The sequence below is a fragment of the Stegodyphus dumicola genome, chromosome 12, assembly GCF_044657685.1.
Source record: "Stegodyphus dumicola isolate Sdum_Otavi_A_Nest chromosome 12, ASM4465768v1".
Lineage (NCBI taxonomy): Eukaryota > Metazoa > Arthropoda > Arachnida > Araneae > Eresidae > Stegodyphus > Stegodyphus dumicola.
The window spans coordinates 72,584,931-72,607,680 of NC_140779.1; the positions used below are offsets into that span (position 1 = coordinate 72,584,931).

Here is a 22,750-nt window from a genome sequence, read left to right on the forward strand (position 1 = left end):
CGGGAAACAGAGTTGATTCTGAGTTACCATGAAACTGATAGCAGTGTCAATACTGGACGCTAAATCAAAGGGTCCCCTTTAATATTTTAGAACTAATTTCTAAATATAAAATATTATACAGAGGTTGTCTGTGCTCATGAGATGAAAGTCCTGTTAATTCCTGATTAACTAAACTAAATCCAGGGGCAGTTAATTCAGAATTATTTGGACAGCAGTTAAAAAAATACCTAAAAAAAGGAGTAATCCGCGTTAAAATTAACAGAGAAATACTATTAACAATATATTTTTGTTTTCAAGCAAGTTAATCTGGATACTTATTAATAATTACTACTTTAAAAAGCAATATTTATTGAATTGAAATGAAATTGGAACAATGTCATTGAATTCAAACTTTCATAATTAAATTACTTATTGCTGGTGAGTTAAAACTTTTAAATACTTTGATGGCATTTATTATTGCTGTTGTTAACTTATACATTTTTCTATTCTTTTATTACCCAAAACTGTTCCCCTCCAATGATTTGAGAACAAAGATGCCAAGCACATGGTAAAATATAGCTTTTGTGAAGATTGTTCCAATTGGGCATAAGCCAATATTATACTTTTATAGCTACATAATCAATGAAAATTGGAATTTGAGCTGGGAGAAAATTAGTTAGTGATATTGTATAATATAGAAAACTAAGTATTTATGTGCTTATTTGGAAAATATTGGTACTAATAAACATCATGCGATTAAAAAAATATATGCTGTTCTGGAAATGAATGATGTTCTCCAGAAAAAATCTCATCTGGATATTATGAGTTCCAGTAATGAGTGCCCAGTGCTTAAATTGTGCCGGAGCACAGTTCCGGTAATTCTCAATTTTTAAGATAAATTACAATTCTAGCCGGAACGCACCGGAGCCCTAAATAAGATGAGCTCCGGTACTTCTTTTTAATAAAACTGAGCCACAATTTCAAGGGAAAAAAATATATAATTCCTAACATTTTATTTTAACAATAAGCAGATCTTGCAATACTCTATTTCCCTAGAAATACAAGCTCATGAGAACATGAGACGTTCAAGTAAAGTCCCCTCACTCACATGCGGTAACCTTTCTCTTTAAGAAGGGTAATAAATTTGGGGAAGTTTGTTTAGGAACGTGTACATTTCTCGCCATGCCATCGTATTTAGTGTATTGTTTATGATGGCTGCAGTTAGTTATCCTCGCAGGAAGGAAAGTTTGTGTTCTTAAATGTGTGCTAAGTGACAGCGAGTACAGTAAGAGTGAAATACTGAGATAAACTGCTCAAGTACGTCCTATACATCGTCTTCCCAGAGTATCCACTAATGTAACCAAATGCGGGGGGGGGGGGGGGCGAAAAGCATAACCAGCAACTTTGCATTCATCCTTAGGAGTCAGATTCAGAACCCATTTTACCCTTGACACACATCCGCTTGATGGCTATAATTATATCAGCAAAGAGAACGTTCTCTCTCACAAAGATTCCCCTGATTTTTTGTTTCCATCCACTCATACCCTCACGCCCTCATTCAGTTTCGCCCTCTTTTTACCATTATCTGAATTTTCATCAGCTATATTTTAAGTATATTTAATTTTGGTGATGATAAAAGAACTCCCCCCCCCCACACACACACACACAATCAGAGCTCAAATTGCGCCGGATCCCGGCTCCAATGCTTCTGAGTTTTTGTAATAAATCATAATTCTAGCTAGAGTGCACCTGAGCCCTAAATAAGAAGGTTGCAGAACTTCTTTTATGTAATTGAATAACAATTTCAATAGAAAATTTATCTCGAAAATTTTATTTTTAGCAATAAAATTATATTAAAAATCACTTATTAAATTTTAATTTATCTCTTTACATTTAATTTAATTTTAATTATTTAAATATTATAATAATTATTGATTAAATAACAATTTATAAACATTAATTAAATAGCTATTAATTAATTTTATAATAATTAACTATTTAATTTTAAAATTATTAATGAATTTAATAGTCATTTTATTTATTTAATTACTCTTGTTCCTCTTTGCTGATGGTCTTCCATAGGGCTCTGGCATATCTAATTTTAGAATTTAAGCCCTGCGAGTTCCATTATTTGCTTAAACATTAATGTAAACAACATAAATCCTTTCATGACAACAATGTTCTTTCTGTAAACTGTAGAAGTGCCTTCTTTCTGTAAACTAATATTCTATGTCAGATTTCATCCTGAACTATTTGCATTCTTTAGAATCCTAGATATCACTGCAATCAAATGTATGTATAATTTGCAGTCATCTTAGCCCAGTCTGGCAGTTTTTTCCGAAAGAAAAAAATTATTACTTATCATGAAAAGATATTCGCTATATACCATATATCCTTAAGAATATAACAAATGAAACTTAATCATCAATAAACTACTGGCAACTATCACAGTATTATGTCTTTAAAAGAAATCTACATTTTTATATAGGAATAAATATTAACATTCCATTGCCAGTATCTGATGGTAATAGAGACAGATGATGTGCCCGACTCTGTTATCTTGTAAAGCCCCAGGGGTGCCATGCATAAACTATTTGGAAAGTTTCTTAAGTGTGACAACACCTGCCATATTCAGATAGCTTAGTGATGAAATACAAATTGAATGCACTGAATAAAAATAAAAATAATCAAAGGAATACAATTTACCAGTAAATTAGCCATTAGAAGGAAAAACTATACAATAGCAGAAATTCAAAATTATATGAATATTTAAAACATTTTTTAAACATTTTTTGAAAAGCTAAAAAGAAAAACATGCGAGGAAATATGGTACGTATTTGTGCATTTTAAGTATGTATTTATTCCGAAAATCAATAAATAAATTTACTTATAAGCAGATTTTTTTTCTTTTCTGGTGGAAATTTTACAGAAATAACTTATTTAAAGTAGTTCTCTGTAGTTATTTTACAGCAAATACTACTAGTGCTTACTTTAAAACTGTCAGACAAAAATATCAAAATTTGTCTAGAAAAATTTTTAGAATACAGCAAAAAGAACATATACAAAATTGGCAACTTTGGTTGTTAGAACTGAAGCATTGTTATGCATGTGGTTTCCAAATGTTGGATTTTTCTGAAAATCTGATGACATCTAGTAAGGTGATTCTCTAATACAAGGATGTCAAACTCGCGGCCTGGCCAATATATCGGCAAATAATAATATATAATAATAAAATAACATATCGATGAAGAAAAATATGAAATGTTTACTGCTAAGTAATTAACGATAATTTATTCAGTGTTGTTAGATTACTCACAGCGAGCTGACACACACACTACATAAATTACAAATGCGTGTGAGTAGCTTGCGTTCAGCTACCTTTGGCTTTTGGGGACACGTGCACTCAGAACTTGTACGCATCCCCCGATAGCCGAATGTGACCGAACTCATGGTCTCAGTTTTCCAATCATAGTTTTGTACGATATATTGGTGCTTGCATGTGCATGCACTTTGCTTTAATTCATATTGTTACGGATTTCATAGTTATTTATTTATTTAGAATTGTAATTAGATTTGCTTCATGTTGCCTTAGCAACGCAGACGACTTTTGAAAAGACAGCTGCGTTGGAAGGTTAAAAATAGAACAGCGCGTGCATTTAATACCTAATAAATGAATATCTCGTAATTGCTGTTGCCATCCACAAAAATCCAGATATTTATAGATGTTTCCAGTATATTCGAGAAATTAATTATAAAGCTTATAAAAGCCGAGAACAAACAACTCATCTCAGTAGTAGCTGTAGTTCTAGCGAACTGTTTGTTTACTTAATGCTGTGATTGATTTGTAGCGATTTTGCTGCGAGATAGAATTAGTTTCTCTGTTTTGAATTGATTTTTGCTAAACGTTTGACATTTTGTGATATTGTTAGAATATTTTTGAAGAAATATTTCAGCATTTTGATTTATCTCTTGTGGAAAGAATAAATTTTTGTTAACTTTTAACGTTAACCGTGTTTATTCGAGCCCTTTGTATTCAGTATGTCTATATCAAAACCAAGTGGTAGTAAAATTAAACGAAAAATCGCCGACGAACATAGAATATTCCAAGTAAAATGGGAATTAGAATATGTTTGCTGTGAAATAAAAGATAAAATAATCTGCTTGATATGTAATAATACTATTAATGTACCAAAGTTATGTAATATTAAACGTCATTACGAACAACACAAATCGAAATATAACAATTACGAAGGATTAATGAGAGAAGAAAAGTTGAAAGAGTTCAAGTTAGGAGTGAAAAAGCAACAGTCCATGTTTAGTAAAGTATTGCAAGAAAGTGAAGCGGCGGTACATGCAAGCTACGTCTTGTCCGAGTTGATAGCTAAACATTCGAAGCCTTTTACTGATGGTGATTTCATCAAGGAATGCCTAATGAAAGCTGGAGAAATTGTTTGTCCCGGAAATGTGAAGGCTTTTCAATCAATTTCATTGTCTCGAAATACTGTTACTGAATTAGCCGTGAATTTAAGTGATCAGATCAAAGCAAAATTATCTAGTTTCGAAAGTTTCTCCATTGCCTGTGACAAGAGCACAGACATTAGTAGCAAAGCTCAATTAGCAGTGTTTCTTCGTTCTTGTGACAAGAATTTTAACATTTTTGAGGAATTACTGGAACTAATACCGATGCCTGGTACTACCACAGGAGAAGATATATTTACTTGTGTTTTTGGACTTCTGCAGAAGTACAATCATCCTTTGGCAAAATTAAATTCTGTAGCTTTAGATGGCACTCCATCAATGACCGGGAAAAACAACGGCTTCGTATTCACGGTTCAAACATTCATCATATGCATTGTATTATACATCAAGAAGTTGTATGCACGAAAGTAATAAATATGGAGAATGTTTTGTCATACCGGGTGATCAAAAAGTCAGTATAAATTTGAAAACTTAATAAATCACAGAATAATGTAGATAGAGAGGTAAAAATTGACACACATACTTAGAATGACATGGGGTTTTATTAGAAAAGCAATAATCTGATCAGAAAAGCAATAATTATCATAATAAATTAAGACAAAGCTAAGATGATGTTCTTTACAGGAAATGCTCAATATGTTCACCATCATTCCTCAACAATAGCTGTAGTCGAGGAATAATGTTGTGAACAGCACTGTAAAGCATGTCCGGAGTTATCGTGAGGCATTGGTGTAGGATGTTGTCTTTCAGCATCCCTAGAGATGTCGGTCGATCACGATACACTTGCGACTTCAGGTAACCTCAAAGCCAATAATTGCACGGACTGAGGTCTGGGGACCTGGGAGGCCAAGCATGACGAAAGTGGCGGCTGAGCACACGATCATCACCAAACGACACACGCAAGAGATATTTCACGCGTCTAGCAATATGGGGTGGAGCGCCATCCTGCATAAAAATCGTAACATTTTTTTAACTTTTTTTTTGGTTCTAATAAAACCCCATGTCATTTTAAGTATGTGTGTCAATTTTTACCTCTCTATCTACATTATTCCGTGGTTTATTAAGTTTTCAATTTTATACTGGCTTTTTGATCACCCAGTATATAAAAAAAGTTATAAATTTTATATGATCTCGAGGTTTAAATCAGCATCAATTCACTGCTTTCTTAAGTGAGTTAGATAGTGAATATTCGGGTTTGTCCTACTATACCGAGGTACGTTGGTTATCTTGCTCCAAGATTCTCAAACAATTCTGGGATTTGAAAGAAGAAATATGTCAGTTTTTAAAAACGAAAAATCAAGACGTAAATTTGTCTTACGATCCAATATGGATACAAGATTTATCTTTCTTGGTTGATATAACCAAACACTTAACCGATTTAAATTTATCGTTACAAGGAAAAGATCATATCATTATGAACATGTTTGACATAATTAAAGCTTTCAAATGTCAACTAGTTCTTTGGGAAAAACAACTTAAAAATTAAGATTTGACGCACTTCCCGACGTGCAGCATGAATAAATCAAGTTTAGGTGATACTTGTTCGTATCAAAAATATGCAGAAAAAATTGCGAATTTAACAACTGAATTTGAAGCGAGGTTTAATGATTTTAGTTCCCTCAAAGACAAATTTTTTTTGTTTTCTTCGATTTTCTCAATAAGTATTGACTCAGTACCCAGCCACATGCAAATGGAAGTGATCGAGATTCAATACAACTCAAATTTGAAAGCAAAATTCATTGAAGTGGGCGTGCCTGAATTTTACAAATATTTACCAGCCAGGTTTGAAAATACTCGAAAATTCGCATATGAAATTATTTCCATGTTTGGTAGCACTTATCGGTGCGAGCAGTTATTTTCAGTCATGAAAGGTAATAAGTCTCCTATTAGAAACCATATTAATGATGCTCACCTTGGGTCAGCGTTGAAAGTTATCACTGCAAACAAAATTTCTCCCGAAATAGGAAAGATAATAGCAGAGAAGAGATGTCAAGTATCAGGACGTAAACATTAAATTTTTCTTGTTCTTTTCTATATAAATATATATATATATTTATTATTGTATTATTCGAAATAAATCTACGTTTCTATGAATATTTTTTTTTTTTTTTTTTTTTTTTTTTTTTTTTTTTTTTTTTGCGGCTCGCCTAAAGTTAAACCTTGTTTGTTTGGCCCAAGTGTACCTATGAGTTTGACAACCCTGCTTTAATACAATAGTGTCCAACTGGGTTTCTCTAAAGGTTCATGCTTCGCGGGCACCAGGTGTTTTATGTTTGCAAAATGCAAATTTCATGAAAATATGTGATTTTAGTAGATGATTTTTTGCGTCCAAATAATAAGAAAAATTAATTTTAATCTTAAAAGAAATTAACAAAATCTATTTATAAAATCTAACTGTAGTGTAGGTTCAGACTAATTTTATTTCAGATTAGAATATAAAGAAAAGTACACACTAATAAATTAATTACTAATATAAGAAAATGTAACTGTTAAATTATCAAATATCTCAATAAGTCTGTGCTGCATGAAGTCATTAACTTGTTATTAATGAGATATTTGATAATTAATATTCTCTCAAACTTCTTAAAATTTGGCATATTCTAATAAACGGCATGCCAGCACTATGTTGTTTTGGTAAAAATATATTTACAGGTACCCTGGTGAAAATTGGCAATTTTTTGGCGGTACATGGATACCAAGTTTATGCAATTCTTTGACTTTTTATTTTGGCTTTGTGTAGCAGCAATTTTAGCACCAAAAATGTATGTCCACTTAAAGCAGACCTGAGTCAGTCTTTACCACTGAAATCCTAATGAATAGTTTTTATGATGACATTCAATATTTGATCCCTTTGGTACTGCTACTGAAAGTCAGTCGCAAAGCCAGATGAATGTCTCGGCAGTAGTAGACATGCAGTGATGCCAGCAGCGAACAGGGCTTGTATTAAAGTAGGCATTCTGATCATAATTCGCCATTCAGTTGAAACATTGGAAATTGAATGTTTTTTACATTAGGATTAGAGTCAAATTTTTGTCTCATGGTGATACTGTGTTTATAGCTGAGTGCCTAAAGAGAGGACTGCGGATCACTAGATGCTCATGAGCCACCTTTTGGACACCGCTGGTCTAATATGTAAGCGTTAATATTTGTGTATTTTGTAACAGTTGCCATGGTCCAATTTGCAAAACCAAAGACCCCCTACTGTAATTCTTTTCAGTGTAACAGTTATCACTGATACCAATGATATGAAGTATTTTGTGAAATAACCAAATTATTTACCTTTTTTTTTAAAGATCTTTTAACAAAAAGTACATTTCATCTTTCTGTATGTTTTGTTTTTATGTTTTCAGTCATTTAGGTGTTGTAGTACAAACCTATGCATTTTCAAACAAGAAAGGCCTGAAAATCTGTCACGATTACCAATTAAATGCTGCTTTTTAAAGTGGGCAAGAATTCATGACTTTTCAGTGGAGCTGCAAATAATCAGAAAGTGCCAAATTTTATTTATATTTCCAGTCTTATATTTTAAAATCTAAAATTGATAAAAATTATAAAAGATTGTACATATTTTAAATATTAAGGGAAAGATTTGAAGGTTTCCATAAAGGGAAGGCCTAGAGCATTGCAAATGTGGTACATGTGCTAATGTGGCGCATGCAAATTATTGTCTCTTTATTGTTTAGAGAATTGTCTGAAGCAGTATTTTTGTTATTATACCTATTAGACATGTAAGAATTGTTTAATTTTTATTCTTTGTTTTTAGATGCTCATAGTGATTTACTGTCATTAAAGGACTATATGTTAGATTTTGAAGATATTAGAAAAAATGTGAAAGCTTTGCGGTCTGCTGTGTTACGTATTGAACCTGTAGTGAGTATAAAGTGAACATTTTCTGTTTGTTAATGGGCAAGTGTTATATTATAGACTTTATTCACTACATAGTATATTTGGACATAAATTTGTCCCGAACATAAAATTGCTCATTTTTCAGAAAGCAAGTGCTAATTTTTTATAGGTTTTATAAAGAAAGCAAATTTTCAAATTTGTAATCAATATAAGTGCTAATTAGATCAGATGTGAAAATTATCAAGAATTGAAATTATTAATATTTAAGCAGAATATTGTCATTTTTATGGTTTTGTAGCCTTGACTACTAATGTTTAAAAATAATTTATGACTAGTAACAGCATGAATTATAAACAAATAGCTAAGTTATTGCATTTTATTTTCCAGCTATCGAAATGCGACGCTACGAGCAAAGTTTTGAAACCAAAACCTAGCAATCATGAATCAGAACTAGAACTAGTTGCCATTCAGCATAAAGAAATTTAAATATAAATATGAATATTAACAAAATATTAAAGTTAATTTTATAAAATAATTAAACACATGAACAAATATATGAAATAAAAAATAATTATTTCTCATGCACTAACTGGGCCACTACACTCCGGGTCACCACGATGTAGCCTTGACTACTAATGTTTAAAATAATTTATGACTAGTAACAGCATGAATTATAAACAAATAGCTAAGTTATTGCATTTTATTTTCCAGCTATCGAAATGCGACGCTACGAGCAACGTTTTGAAACCAAAACCTAGCAATCATGAATCAGAACTAGAACTAGTTGCCATTCAGCATAAAGAAATTTAAATATAAATATGAATATTAACAAAATATTAAAGTTAATTTTATAAAATAATTAAACACATGAACAAATATATGAAATAAAAAATAATTATTTCTCATGCACTAACTGGGCCACTACAGTTTCAAATTTTCAATTCAAAGTTTTTCTGTGCTTCCACGCTGCTCTGTGATACACAGCTTAGGGAAGGAATTAATTGAAATTATTAATCATGGGCGTAGCCAGCTCAAAATATCGGGGGAGGGGGTATGACTCCTATGGTATACTGTTCTTTTACCTATTATAGCATTTTCAAGTATATGGGTAATTATTACGTAACGAATATATTATGCTAATGATGGTTACCTTAATATAAATAATAATTGTATTGTAAATTTTATTAATAATAAAATTATGTAACATAATTATGGATGTACTGCATTTTGTTATCGTATTCATAATTATTATCTTACAAACATAAATGCATAGCTCAGTATTTTTGTTTCTCACCTTAACCACTTTAACCTTCATTAAAACAATTTTAAAAAGCATAATAAAAGAAATAGCAAATAACAAAAATAGAATAATGCTTGTAAAAGTACTTTTAGTATTTTACATTCATTTCTGAGGTACACACCCACATACATACAAAAAGAAATGCTAAAATAATTTTAAAATTCGTATTACTTTGGTTTCATAACACTCCTATAAAGATAAATAAATATATAAAATCTGTATTTTTATTGTATACATAATAAAGATATTAAAATAAATACATAAATGTTGTAAGTGCATCATTTATTTTGGACATAAAATTAAATGGTATATAAAAAGGGGAAAAAAAAAGAAAGAAAAAAATTTTCTGTCCTTTCATTTTGGTTAGGCATTTAAAATATTCCTGAATTTCATTTTTCGTGGCTGTTAACTCTTTGAAATCCAGACCCTTTGCTAAACTGTATCCTCAAAATACCGAATCGCCCGAAATACTTTTCCAGTTTCACAGCAATTTCCTCCCCTCCCTGTCCATTAACGCAGAAAATAGGTATGAAGATTTCGAATGACATCCTTTGTACTTTCTAACAAAGATTCCATTAGCCTTTGACCCCCATTTTTTATAAAACTATTCTGAAGGTCAGACCAGCAAGCTTTACTTGCTTTGTTATGATCAGGACTTAGATTTTGTTTATTTCCATTATTTTTATAGGAAGGAATAAATTGATTAAAAATAAATATAATCCTTAAATTTTTAAACTGCAATTTTATTGCTGTTTAAAGCTTAAAAGCACACTGTACCACAAAAGTGTCAACAACGAAATGTCACGAGCAAGCAAAAGATAAGAAACCTCTTAGGACAAGCTATCCGCAGTAAACTGATACAATGCATTTGGGGAAACTGTGCCTACTACTGCATACCTTAGGAGGAGGGAAGAAAACAAGATTACAATCTTGGCCGTTTTCGGGCAGTTCTGGTTTTTTCAATGTAGGGCCCTGTCAGGTGGATTGGTTGTGAAAGAGTTAACTGGCAGATGATATATCAATAATTTTCTCAATTGATATTTCTTTGGTATAATGAATAGGCATTAATGCCAAAGAACTTCTGTGCTTTTCCGTCATAGTATCTCTGTTCTAATTTCGTAACCTTTTTAAAACACTTATGGAATGTTCGCTTCGCACGATGTTATCGGCAGTGTAGCTGCTCTATGCAAAAGCGCGTCAGTATTTGGGGAAAAGTTTTTATTTGAAGCTAAACGATTAAAATAAAATAGTTTTGTAGTAATTAAACACAGAATGAGTATTATTTCAATAGATTTGCTTTCGAATGATGTGTGGTATTTTAAGCTCGACATCTAATCTTTCACACATTTCCACAGCATGATCAAAAATACTCCTAAAACTCTTTTCTACATTTTCACACACTTGATAAAGTATTTCACACACTTGAACTTGATGGTAAAGTGGTTAAGAGTGCCGACTGGGATACCAAACGGCCGGAGAAGGCATGGTTGTTACTGTCTGTCCCTTCATAAGAGAAAGATGGCCCACCTATTAGGTGCCTCCATAATAAAGTCACCATCACCTCTGGCCTTAATAGTGGCCAAGAAGAAGTTTGCTGAAAGCTCGCCATTAGGGGGAAAAAATTCACGCTCAAAAATATAAAACACAATTATTTAATGATATGTTGTTATGAATGTTACAATAAAAGCAAATGGAATGATTGAATTCAGCAGAACCACAGCGTCTTGCTTACATTGCACACTCCATGGATTATGGAGTACACAGTGTGCTCTATGGCTTCAATGATATTTGAAAAAGCTTTGATAAAAATGCTGGTACGCCTTATGCTGCGTGGCCCATCTTGTCCGGCAAAGGTCTAATATAATTTTTCGTCAACCTAAATTATGAGTTGCATTCTGATTCACAATTTGAATAAGAATATAATTTTGTTCAGGAATTTTTTTTTTTTTTTTAATTCAATTGGTTCAGCATATTGTGAATTTCAGGAATTTTGAGTGTATGATTATAAGATTCAGGCAGTGAGAAGTGCAATGCACATAGATTGCTTTTGGAGCAAAAGTTTTAATCCAGAGATTGAACTCCGACTTTTTTTTTATAGCATGTTACGTGCTCCATCATAACTCTGACCTCTAATGTTGTTAGCATCTAATCCAAATTTTGAAATTATTAAAATTATAGAGGATGAAATAAATTGCCCTATAATACTATCTAGTCTGAGAAATTATAAGAATTATTCTCTAACATCTTTTTGACTATCGACAAATCTTATACACAGTGACGAAGTTTTCCCATTATTTGAAGTGACTTCATAAGTGACAAAGTGACAGGCCTTGAAGTGTAAAAGTTTAGGTTAAGGTATTTTATTATGGTAAAAGCATCTCAGGGTTAACTGCCTAAGGAATAGGATACCTTCGTAGAGGATTTTCTAATACAAACTGGATTGTATTCACATTATACATGGAGAAAACTGAAAAAAAAAAAAAAAATCATACCTCAGCCATCCTGTTACTCGGAATTTCAGCCCCGATTAAAATTACTTTTACTTAGCAATTTTATTCATGAGCGTAAAATCATTCATAATGAAATTCAAAACGTGTGAAGCTTCTGTTTTTATTAAGTAATGCAAAAGTATATGCGGTGTGTACTAGAAAACTGAAGTTACATGTTCTATATAAATAAATCGTTAATTCTTATTTTTTCAGGAGGCATTTCATGCATTTTCCGAACTACATAATATGTTTGAAAAGCAAACATTTATTTATTTTTCTTTGATTTCTTTTGCACTATTAATTGATGGAGTACTGCTTGTATTGCTTTTATTTAAATACATTATCTAGTATTTTTGCTTTAGTAATTAAACAAAAGCCCATTTAAAAGCCTATTTTATATGAAAAATTTCTGAATTTTCGATATTTTTGGATTCTTTGGCATTTTGAATTTCTAGCTAATAAGTTTTCTGTACTATTTAAGAATTTCAGAAATTCTCTTTCATGTACATTTTAAAATATTTCACATAATACATTTATTATACATCTAAAACCAGATTACTTAAATTATTACTCTTGATTGTAATTCTCGAAATATTGTAAATAATTATTTTATTTACAAAGTATGATGCATAATGAAATAAGTGCATAATCATGTATGCAATGTTTTTTGCAGTTTTCCTTTAAAAATAACTAAAAGCTTTTTAAGAAACAGAATGCCTTGCCTTGGAGGGAGGCTTGATAGCTTAATGTAACTGAAAATGAAATTTCTTAGCCACCAAAACGTAAGACACTATAAAGTACAAATAGACTTATATTTAAACTTAGACATTTAATGGTATTACACAGAAGAGTAAATTCATAACAATATAAGAAGAATAGTGAAAACAGTATTTGAAACTTATCATATGATAAATTCATTTCACAGTTTTTATCTCAATGTGAGAAAGATTTTTAGTTAATAATAATTTAAATGTAAATAAAAATGGATTTCAGGCAATGCTTTATCTGTAAGAAGAGTCAACAACTGCTATGCTATAGAATGCACTTTTGCGCTTTTTATGTTCTAGTCAATAAATACCCTAAGAAATATACAGTTTTTCTCCCTTCAGTTAAACAATTTATTGGAAATCATTCATTCGAATATAAAATTAATTGTTATATCTGTATTATTCAACTATTTTAGCTTTGTGAAATTTGAATGCATTAAATACTATGAGTCTTTTTTAAAACGACAATCTTTTATTCTAGACAATTTTGATCTTTTAAGCAAATAGTTGCCGTTCTCAGAAATATCGTTTACTTTTATAAGATGGTCTTCTAAAAGGAAGATAGTCACATTAAAAGGATTTCTTGTATTTAATTTGTTTTTTAAACAGAAAAATGGAACATATATGTTCTCTTTGAGAATTAGTATTTGAATATGTGGATATATAGCTGGAAAAAATAATGATATCTTACAAAGAAAATGATTGCCTTCGATTAATTTTAGTCCAAAAGCGCAATTTGTCCAGAAGGACTATTAATTTCGTTTTGACATTTTGCTTCAATTCGTGATAAGCGTCATTTCACTTTTCAAATTGTGGCCACCAAATATTATCTCCCTGTATGATATTTAAAGAAATTAAATTATAAAGAATCTTCATGAATGTATGTATATTTCTTGCATTGTGAAAAAACAACGGTACCTGAAGCCAACAAAATTTGAATAACGTAATCTTTTGTAGAATATCGGCATGTGGAAGCACTAATTTGAATTTGAAATTTGTTTTATTATCGATTTCATATTTTTAAAGCTTCAACGAATTTTTGATTAACAATTAAACACTTTCAAAGTGAGCAACGGCAACAATGTACGGAAAAAAAAAGCCTTTTTATCTCCAGCTCGCCAGATTCTGTATTGGAAATTCTAAAGATATGTTTATTTAAAAATTATTTTGCGATACTGCTGTTGAATTAAATTTTATGGTTTAAGTGCAAAGAACATGATATTTAATAAGTAAAGATAACTCACAAAATGTTTAAAAAAATGCCCCTTTGGACGTAATTTAAAGTCTGAAACCTTTCAGATTTTTCGTTTATTATTAATTTACTTTTACGTTATTATTATTTAAGTATAAAATTACTTTTTAACTTTTATTTTAATTCTGAGTTTATTAGTTTATGGATTAAAATTTTATGAAAGCCTTTATAAAATTTTAGATATGCTCGCTCACATTTAAACTTTTTCATAAGCAATATGTCGAATTACATATTACACACGTTCTTTTTAATTGACAGAAATGACACAGATTAACTTGTTTACAGTTGATTCTTAAATGTAAAATAGTTAGAAAGAGGGCTTTTTACTTTTTCTCCCATCAGTAACTCAATGATTCTCACATCTCGTAGAATTTTTAATAGAGCATAAGAGATCAAACAATTCAATTCTTGGATATAGGAGCTATGAATATGTCACAGCGTGTATGGGTCATATAAGACATTTTCCTTTTACAGCTCTATAAAATCGGTGAAGTTGAGACATTATTAGCAAATTTTAATTTAGTCATTCCTTTGTGATTAGTGTTGCTCTTCCAAGAAAAACTTCAAATAAGAATTAAAATAACTGTCCCCTCATTAATATCATACGTTGAAGAAATAAGTTTGTTAAGGAAATTATTTCTTCTAACTGCACAACAGAGAAGCATTAACTATCTGTGTGACATAGAAGCATTACTATCTGTATGATAATATCTCTGAGTAGTATAGTTAAATAAAATTAAGATTACTGCAAATGAAGCTAATGTTTCGAGTACAAGTCATAGCCGCAGGTAATTAATAATTAAACAAATTTACCACTTCAAAAATTTTCAATTTAGATAAATAAGTTTAAATACAAAATTACATATACTGCATGAATTTTGAATGGCATAAATTATTTCATTTATTATAATTATATCTATTATTAAAATAGCTATGTGATAGGCAGAATTTTCAGATGAGGGGGAAGATTGCTTACCTTTTTTCCAAAACAGAAATACTTCTGCTAGAATTCACTTTGCTAGAAAATCTAGAAGTTTTTGGTGGAAAGAAACTCTACATTTTTTGGCACTTTTTTGCATTTTCTTCCAAATCATGCTTTTCTTGCTTTTTTTTTTTTTTTTTTTTTTTTTCAGGGTGTCTTTTATTAAGCGGTTTATATTAACACAAATTAAACCATTATTTCTAGTAACACAAGCATACAGCAAACTTTGTAGGGAAACATAAGTAACTTTGAAGATGTTAGATATAATCTGTTACTTTTCACTTTCTCATGATCAAATTGGCCATTGGCCGGACCCCTCACAGTTTATCTCTAAAGGCTGATTGAATCTCCTATAGTGATTCCTGCGATTTAGTAAAATGTCTCACTTCTATTCGCCGGCACGCCTTTGTTCTTCTTTGTTCAGCTTTAAAACTGAAAAAAAAAGGAATTTTAATAATTTTTCAGAAATCGATGCTCAACACTATAGACTTTTTAAATGAATAACTACCATTTTAAAATTTTAAGCCATGAATCTAAACTATTATATGATATAAATGACCAATATTTTTGCATTCCCGTCTGAGGACAATGGTGATACCCTTTATTATATAATATTGAATTCTTTTTCTGTTATTTTCTGTTTTGCATTATGATCAAAAAGTAAAACTGATTGAAATTTTTGTTAAGCACATTAGAAATATAGTGTAGAACATTGATTTTTAGAAAATAAAGTTTATGTCAATAAAATGACTTCCCTCGGAAAGAGATGTTGTTGATTCGTGATTTTGGCTTGATGTCGATGATGTATATGATTTTACAATTACATTAAATTTTTATCATTATAATTAGTATTTCATATATACTTGCTACTGTTTGTTTAATTCAGTACAGCAAAGCATACAAAAGTTATCTGTCTATGAGAAGGCAGCCTTCACATGCCTATCGAAGGGAACCATCCCATATGTGGAGGACTTTCTAAGGGAAACTGGTTTATTTTTACCTTATACATAAGGAAGACCATAAAAGCTTGTTCAGCGCATTCACTGATATTCTAACATACGTCTCGGCAATCTTGTTCATTTTGCCAACTAATGGGCTATGTACTTTTTTCATTCCAATACATTATCTTGTTTTATACCTCCTTTTAATGTGTAATTATCTGATTATTTTTCTCAAACACAGACAAATACAAAATAAAGAAAATGAAATAAAATGCTTTGCAATGAATGAACTATCTGCATGTTTAACAACTGCCCTATTAAATCATTTTAAATGACAAGACTTTAAATTGCTAGATGACTAAGAAAATAAAATTCATTGCACTGAAAGCATCGAAATTGACATGCTGTCTATATTATTCCCAAAAAATTAATATTTTTGCTGCATTTATTGACTTAACTGAAATTCGAAATTAATGTAAAAATACAATTGTAATTATTTTATTGTGTTTTTCTTCTTTTGTGCAATATTTAGATATTAAATGTTAAAATAAAATACTCCAACTTAATTTTTTTCCTTTTTTTTTAATAATTATTTTCTTTTAACATTATGCTTTTAGATGCTTGGTCTGAAATGAAAGGGCTTTTCCTTTTTTAGTGACATTAAGCTTGATAGCTAGAGGGAAAGTGGGACCGGATACAGAGGACTATTTAAAGCTGTAAAAGAACAAAAGCTCTACAGCCTGAAAGTGTCACATAACCTTCAAATATTTTCCTGCCACTTGTTTGCTGGGGAAGGATGACTGATCTTACTTCCAAATGGAAAATTGTAGACTTTCTGTTCAATCTTTATTAAACGCATGATTTGTTTTGGAAAGCAATAATTTAAAAACTTAAGGTTTATTTATTGAAAATTAATTAGCACTTTTTTTTAAAAGCATAGGTAGTGCTGAAGTGGCAGGGTGCCCAGGGCACCCCCTTGGCTACACGTCTGTTAATAGTTAAGCAGAATACTGTCATTTTTATGGTTTCAAATTTACTTTTGAGCCGTCGTCAGTATTTGTGGTCTTAGGCTGCTAAAGTTTTATGCTTTGCATGACATATACACACTTTTTTTTAAAATGTAATTAAAAAAAAAAAAAATAGGGAAAATTAACTGTACACGTATACAGTCTAGAGCAGGGGTTCTAAACCCCATGCCTGTGGGTGCCAATGTGCCCGTGAAGCTATTTTTGTGTGGCTGCAACTGCCCGCTATATACTGTATTAGTATCAACCATGGCCATGCTGCGGCTCAGAAATGGCATTAAATGCAACTATTTTAAATTTTTTGTTACCTTTTTAATGTAGGGTATTGTTTATGATGCTTATGAAATAAAGAAATGTTAAGAATTGTTTTTTTTTTTTTTTTTTTACTGTGCCCGCCAGCATTTCCTGTTTATCAGATGTGCCCAGACGGGGAATAAGGTTAAGAACCCCTGGTCTAGAGCTAGTTTTGATGACATTATAGAAAACTAGTAGAAATGTTTAAAGCAATCATCTAAGGAAGGTTATTATGTAAATGAATAATACTTCTTTATCTCTTCTTCCCTGTTTAAATCAACTGATTTTTTTACCTTAAGGCTAAGAATGTAGAAACACCTGTTTCTTTTGTCAGGTGAATGACAAAAAAGGAGAAAATACTTAAATGTTGAAGAAGACTGAAATATTATTTCAATCTTCTTCGATGTTTAAATGAACACAGCTCTTCATAGAAGTCATAAGTAAAGAAACTGTGCAACTTTTCTGTGAATTAGACAAAATGAATTATAACCAGTAGAAATATTCAAGAAAAACAAAGATTTCTTTTCAGCAGCAACTTGAAATATCTCATTCTGATTGTATAGTTAATGAAAAATGCAACAAAAACAAATTTTGGTTTTAATATAAAAGGTCCTAAAAATTAAACGTGCAGTTTATTTGCAAAGAATAAATGAAAAAGAAAGACACTTGTATTGACGGTAAAAATGCAACCATCTTATTGCCAATTGGCAATTTTTATGGAAGAAAATGAATAATGATCTATGATTGCAAAACATTATTTACTACATATTTTGCATTTTATTCAGACAGTTTTGCCCCAAATCAGTTAATAAACCTAACTGTCCCCCCCCAGCAGAAATTCCCTGGCTGTTGTTTCTAAAATAAATTTAAAATCATTGTTCTTTTTAAGATTTCACAGCACACTGTTTTGCTGCAGAAATGTTACCACAGTTTCTTCCATTGCAGGAAAATACCACGAGCACATATTTCAGTATTAAGTTTGAGATAAAAAATATCACAGTTTGTATATAAATGATTGAAACTGAAAATACAACAGAAATGGTAACATTATTTCGCTAAAACTAAAAAATTAATGATTGCCTGAAGAATTGTTATGGCAGGGTGCCAGTGAATGGCACATTCTGAAATTTTATCATTTCTTTCTGGGTGAGGGATTGCATTAATATACATGTGTCAGAATTTTATATTGCAGAGTACTTCTGATGTGGTACCTTCAAAAAATTAAAGAAATTGAAGATATGACATGATATATGCATGCGTAGCTCCAATAGCCGCACAGTATTGTACAGTGTCTGTACACTTCATTTGAAATTGTATTGAGTCATCCAGAAAGATCTGCAGTTTTCCTAATTAAAGTACATGTTCTTCTAATATTTTTTTTACTGCTGAGAAGGAGTGACTTTGATTAAAGTAGATATTTAAATGTGGTCTTTTTTGCTTGCACTGAATAATTTTAGTACGAGTTATAGCATAGTTTTTGTTTCAGTGCAGTGCTAAAAATGGAGAACCTAAGAGTTCATTTTCTGTCATATAATATTTTTTTATTTAAAAAAAAGGGGCAAAAAATGCTAGTCGGAGTGCTCACAAAATTTATGCTATATGTGGACAAAATGCTGTTTTGGATGATGCAGTTTAAAGGTGATTTGAGAAGTTTAAATAAGGAACTTTCAAACTTGAAGGTGATCTCTGCTGTAGACAATTATCCTCTGTAAAAACAAGGACCCATTAAAAGAAGCTATCTCTGAAAGTCAATGTTGTGCAATTCAGCAACTATCAGACAGACCAAATATTCCAAAAAGTACATTACATGATCATTTGAAGAAGAGGGGGTATGTAAGTCACTACAATGTATGGTAATCCTATATTTTAACAGAGCAGAATATGCTTGAGTTTTGGTATGTGATTCTTTGCTGGGAAAAAAAATAGAGACTTCTTTTTTTAAAATAGCAAATGTGGTGCACAATTATTAGAAATGAGAAATGGCTACTAAACAATAACGTTACTAAAAATAGATCATGGGGTAAGCCAAAAGAACATCCTATAGTGACATTGAGAGGATTGCTGCACCTAAAAAATACAATACTTTGTGTATGGTGGGACAGCAAAGAAACTGTATACTATGAATTGTTGCCATCAAATCAGACAGTTAATCCAGAAAAGTGTTATTCCCAAATGACAGTTTTAAAAGCAGAAATTGAAGCAAAGCATCAAGAACTGACCAGTCATTAAAGTGTTCTCTTCCTAATAATATTTGGACCTATATTTTTATAAATATAAAAGACTTATTGAATATGTCTGGGATGTTTTGTAGTATTCATCAGACCTTGCAGCCTCGGAGTTTCATCTATTCAGGTCACTTCAAAATTCTCTGAATGGCCTGGAAACTGTCAAATGGCAATGACTCTTTTTTTAATAAGTTTTCCACCTACTAGAATGATTGCACTAGAATAAATTAGTGCTTATGTGATTCAATTAAATTTCTTATGTTTTTGTATTTAGCATTAAAAAACAGCATAACTTTCTGAATGACCTAGTAATGTATAAATTCTGTGCACATTAACAACACATAAAATCATAAATCTGTTTCCATATAATTAGCTTACATGATAGTTAGCAGTACCAACATTACTGTACTTTTATTTAAAATATCTTCTTATGTAAGTACTTACATATTAGTATAACCACCTTTCCATAAGTCACCAAATCTTCAGTATGTGCAGACTCCGACAATCATGTGCATAACAATATAGTTTTTAACAAGCATTTTAACATTCATACTTTTTATTATGTTCCAAATACCAGTGATTTTTCTAAACAAATTGGCTTATTTTTTTATTTACTCTCAATTTTAAAATATGTGGATTAAACGGTGGTAAAGTTTCTGCAGGTATATAGTATTTTGTGCAAAATTGTTAAAAGGAATAACTGTTTCGAGTGTATTCTTAAAGTGATAGCCACAAAATTTCCCAAAGAAACAAAAGCCTTCTAAGTAGATTTATTGATCCATTGTCAGGGTAAATACCTAATTAAAACATAAAATAAGTGTTATATATACTTTCTTGACTTTTTTTTTTGGGGGGGGGTGTTGGTGAGTGGGCATATATACACACTCTATGAGGTGTTTAAATATGTTTTTGAACTTGTGTATTAGAATATGGTTATGATTGGGGGCCATAATTTTCTTAGCCTTAATGAAATGTTTTCTTTCCCCACAAATTTCAGTATGGAAAACAAAAAAAAAAAAAACAAAAAAAAAAAAAAGTGGAAACTAAGTCTGGAATATAATGTAGATGAATGATAGTCTTTAATTGACTAAGAATTCAGTGTTAGGCTGAGTATATCAATGCATTGTCATAAGGAAATAACCAATTCCTTTGTTGCCTCTAGTACAGCACATATGATGAGCTCATTCTCCTGTAAATGATTAAGAATTTCCATATAGAAGGCACAATTAACTGGCTGCATCATTTTCTTAGATTGGCTTGGACTAAAGCATGGACACTGTAAGGACTGCTATCATTTTTGAATCCTTTGCAGAAGCTCATTCTCCTGTAAATGATTAAGAATTTCCATGCAGAAGGCACAATTAACTGGCTGCATCATTTTCTTAGAACAGCTTGGACTAAAGCATGGACTGCTATCATTTTTGAATCCTTTGCAGAATCAAACATAACATTAAAAAGTAAGATAAGATACATGGTCGCAGGATAGGGCAATGATTTCGTAAATAGGTTTCATCATTTTTAGGTTCATGTAGGTTTCCAAAGCTTGGGGCAAAATAGGATGTTCACTCTGTGTTCTCTGTGGGAATCCATGAGTAGGAAATGGTACTTCTGATTCCTGATTTTCAGAAATAGATAGATCTTCACTTTTTCAAATATTTATATGTTCTAAAAGATATCTCAGTTTGACATGTACAACATATATATGTCAGTAATGTTAACAGAATAATAATAGCATTCTTGGAATGTTATTCTCAAACATTATATGCTTATAGTCTTGATGATATAGTGCAGAAATATATATATATATATAAACTCAGAATGGTAGTGCAGAAATAAATATAGAAAAAAAAAAAATTCATTTAGAAGTGAAATCTTTTGAATTTTTAGTTGAAATTAATCTGTTGTCTTTTTTTATGCATAACTATTATGATATCCTTATATTTTTATGCACACATTTGTAATTCTGATTATTTTTCCAGCTGTCAGCTAACAATGAAGAAAATGAGATCGATTTTGAAAATATTCTGAGTAAATGCACAGCAGAAATACCAGTTGATGAGAACGTCATGAGCACTGTTAATGCCATAAGTGGTTATGTACATCAAAATAACAGAGGTAATTAAGCATATTTAAATGCACGTTTTGTTTTAAAGTTATTTAAAAACATGAAATTGTTATTATTTGTATTCATTGATAGACATGCAAAAGTTTACCCATTTGCGATAGGTGTTCTGATAAATAGATGGTGCTTCAAGAGCACCATCTATTTTGTCAGAACTAGTGGCAGTGTGGACTAGTGGCTCATATCTGGAGAGAGAGTTGCATTGATTAAATGCAGACCAGTAAGAACACATCTGACACTGTTTAATTTTCAATAAGGGTAGTACTGGAGCTTTGTTCTGCTGCAACATTAGGCAAGTATATGGTGAGGATGCGGTTAACAAAAGCACATCATTGCTGATTTTAAAACTTCAGAGAGGAGATAGAAGCAGTTTTCAAAAAAGAATGTGAACCAAGCCATAACAATCAATTTAAATCCAACTGTAGAGGAATTAGTAAAAACCTTCCAGGTACACAGAACAACAGCTTGTGGTATTGGGTTTCCCCACAAAGTTCGATTGCTGAGTTCCACATCAACTGAGTGCTGATCATCAAGAGGTGTGTATCAATAACATGTGTTTCCTGTCTTTTTCGGTACAAAAATGACCACTTCTTGATATGGATTGCCACAAGCGATGAAATGTGGGTCATGTTCTGTAATGTAAAGTATCTTAGGACTGTGTTGCATTACTGAACTGCCTGCATTGATGTCCAAACAAGAACTATGTTGCAAGAAGGTGTTGTTCAGTGTATGGTGGGAATGTGAAAGAAATAATTCATTATTCCACCGACTTAGTCTCTACACACATCCACCTTTTTTCCACTTTCCAAAACTCCTTCATTGGAAAGACCTCTGGTGATATGGATTCCTTTGCAACTTGCCAATTCTGTTTTTTTTTTCTCTTTGACCACTTCCTCCAATTTTATAAGTTGTTTGCAGTAAAGATCTTAGTTAATCGTTTGGTTGTTTGGAAGCAGCTCAAATACACACTACCTTTGTAATCCCACCAAACTAGCAGCATGTTCTTTTTCTGATGCAATCTAACTTTCAGTATGATTTGTGCTGATTCA

At 31.2% G+C, this 22,750-nt stretch overlaps 1 protein-coding gene across 1 annotated transcript in view; it reads left to right on the plus strand.

The window, feature by feature from the left end:
- Positions 1 to 22,750, plus strand: part of LOC118189587 (E3 SUMO-protein ligase NSE2-like) — a 50,661-nt gene that overhangs the window by 13,897 nt on the left and 14,014 nt on the right. Inside the window, exons 2-3 of the mRNA XM_035360216.2 lie at positions 8,222 to 8,328; positions 21,559 to 21,694. Coding sequence (XP_035216107.1) covers positions 8,222 to 8,328; positions 21,559 to 21,694 — 243 coding nt within the window. The remainder of the gene's footprint in view (positions 1 to 8,221; positions 8,329 to 21,558; positions 21,695 to 22,750) is intronic.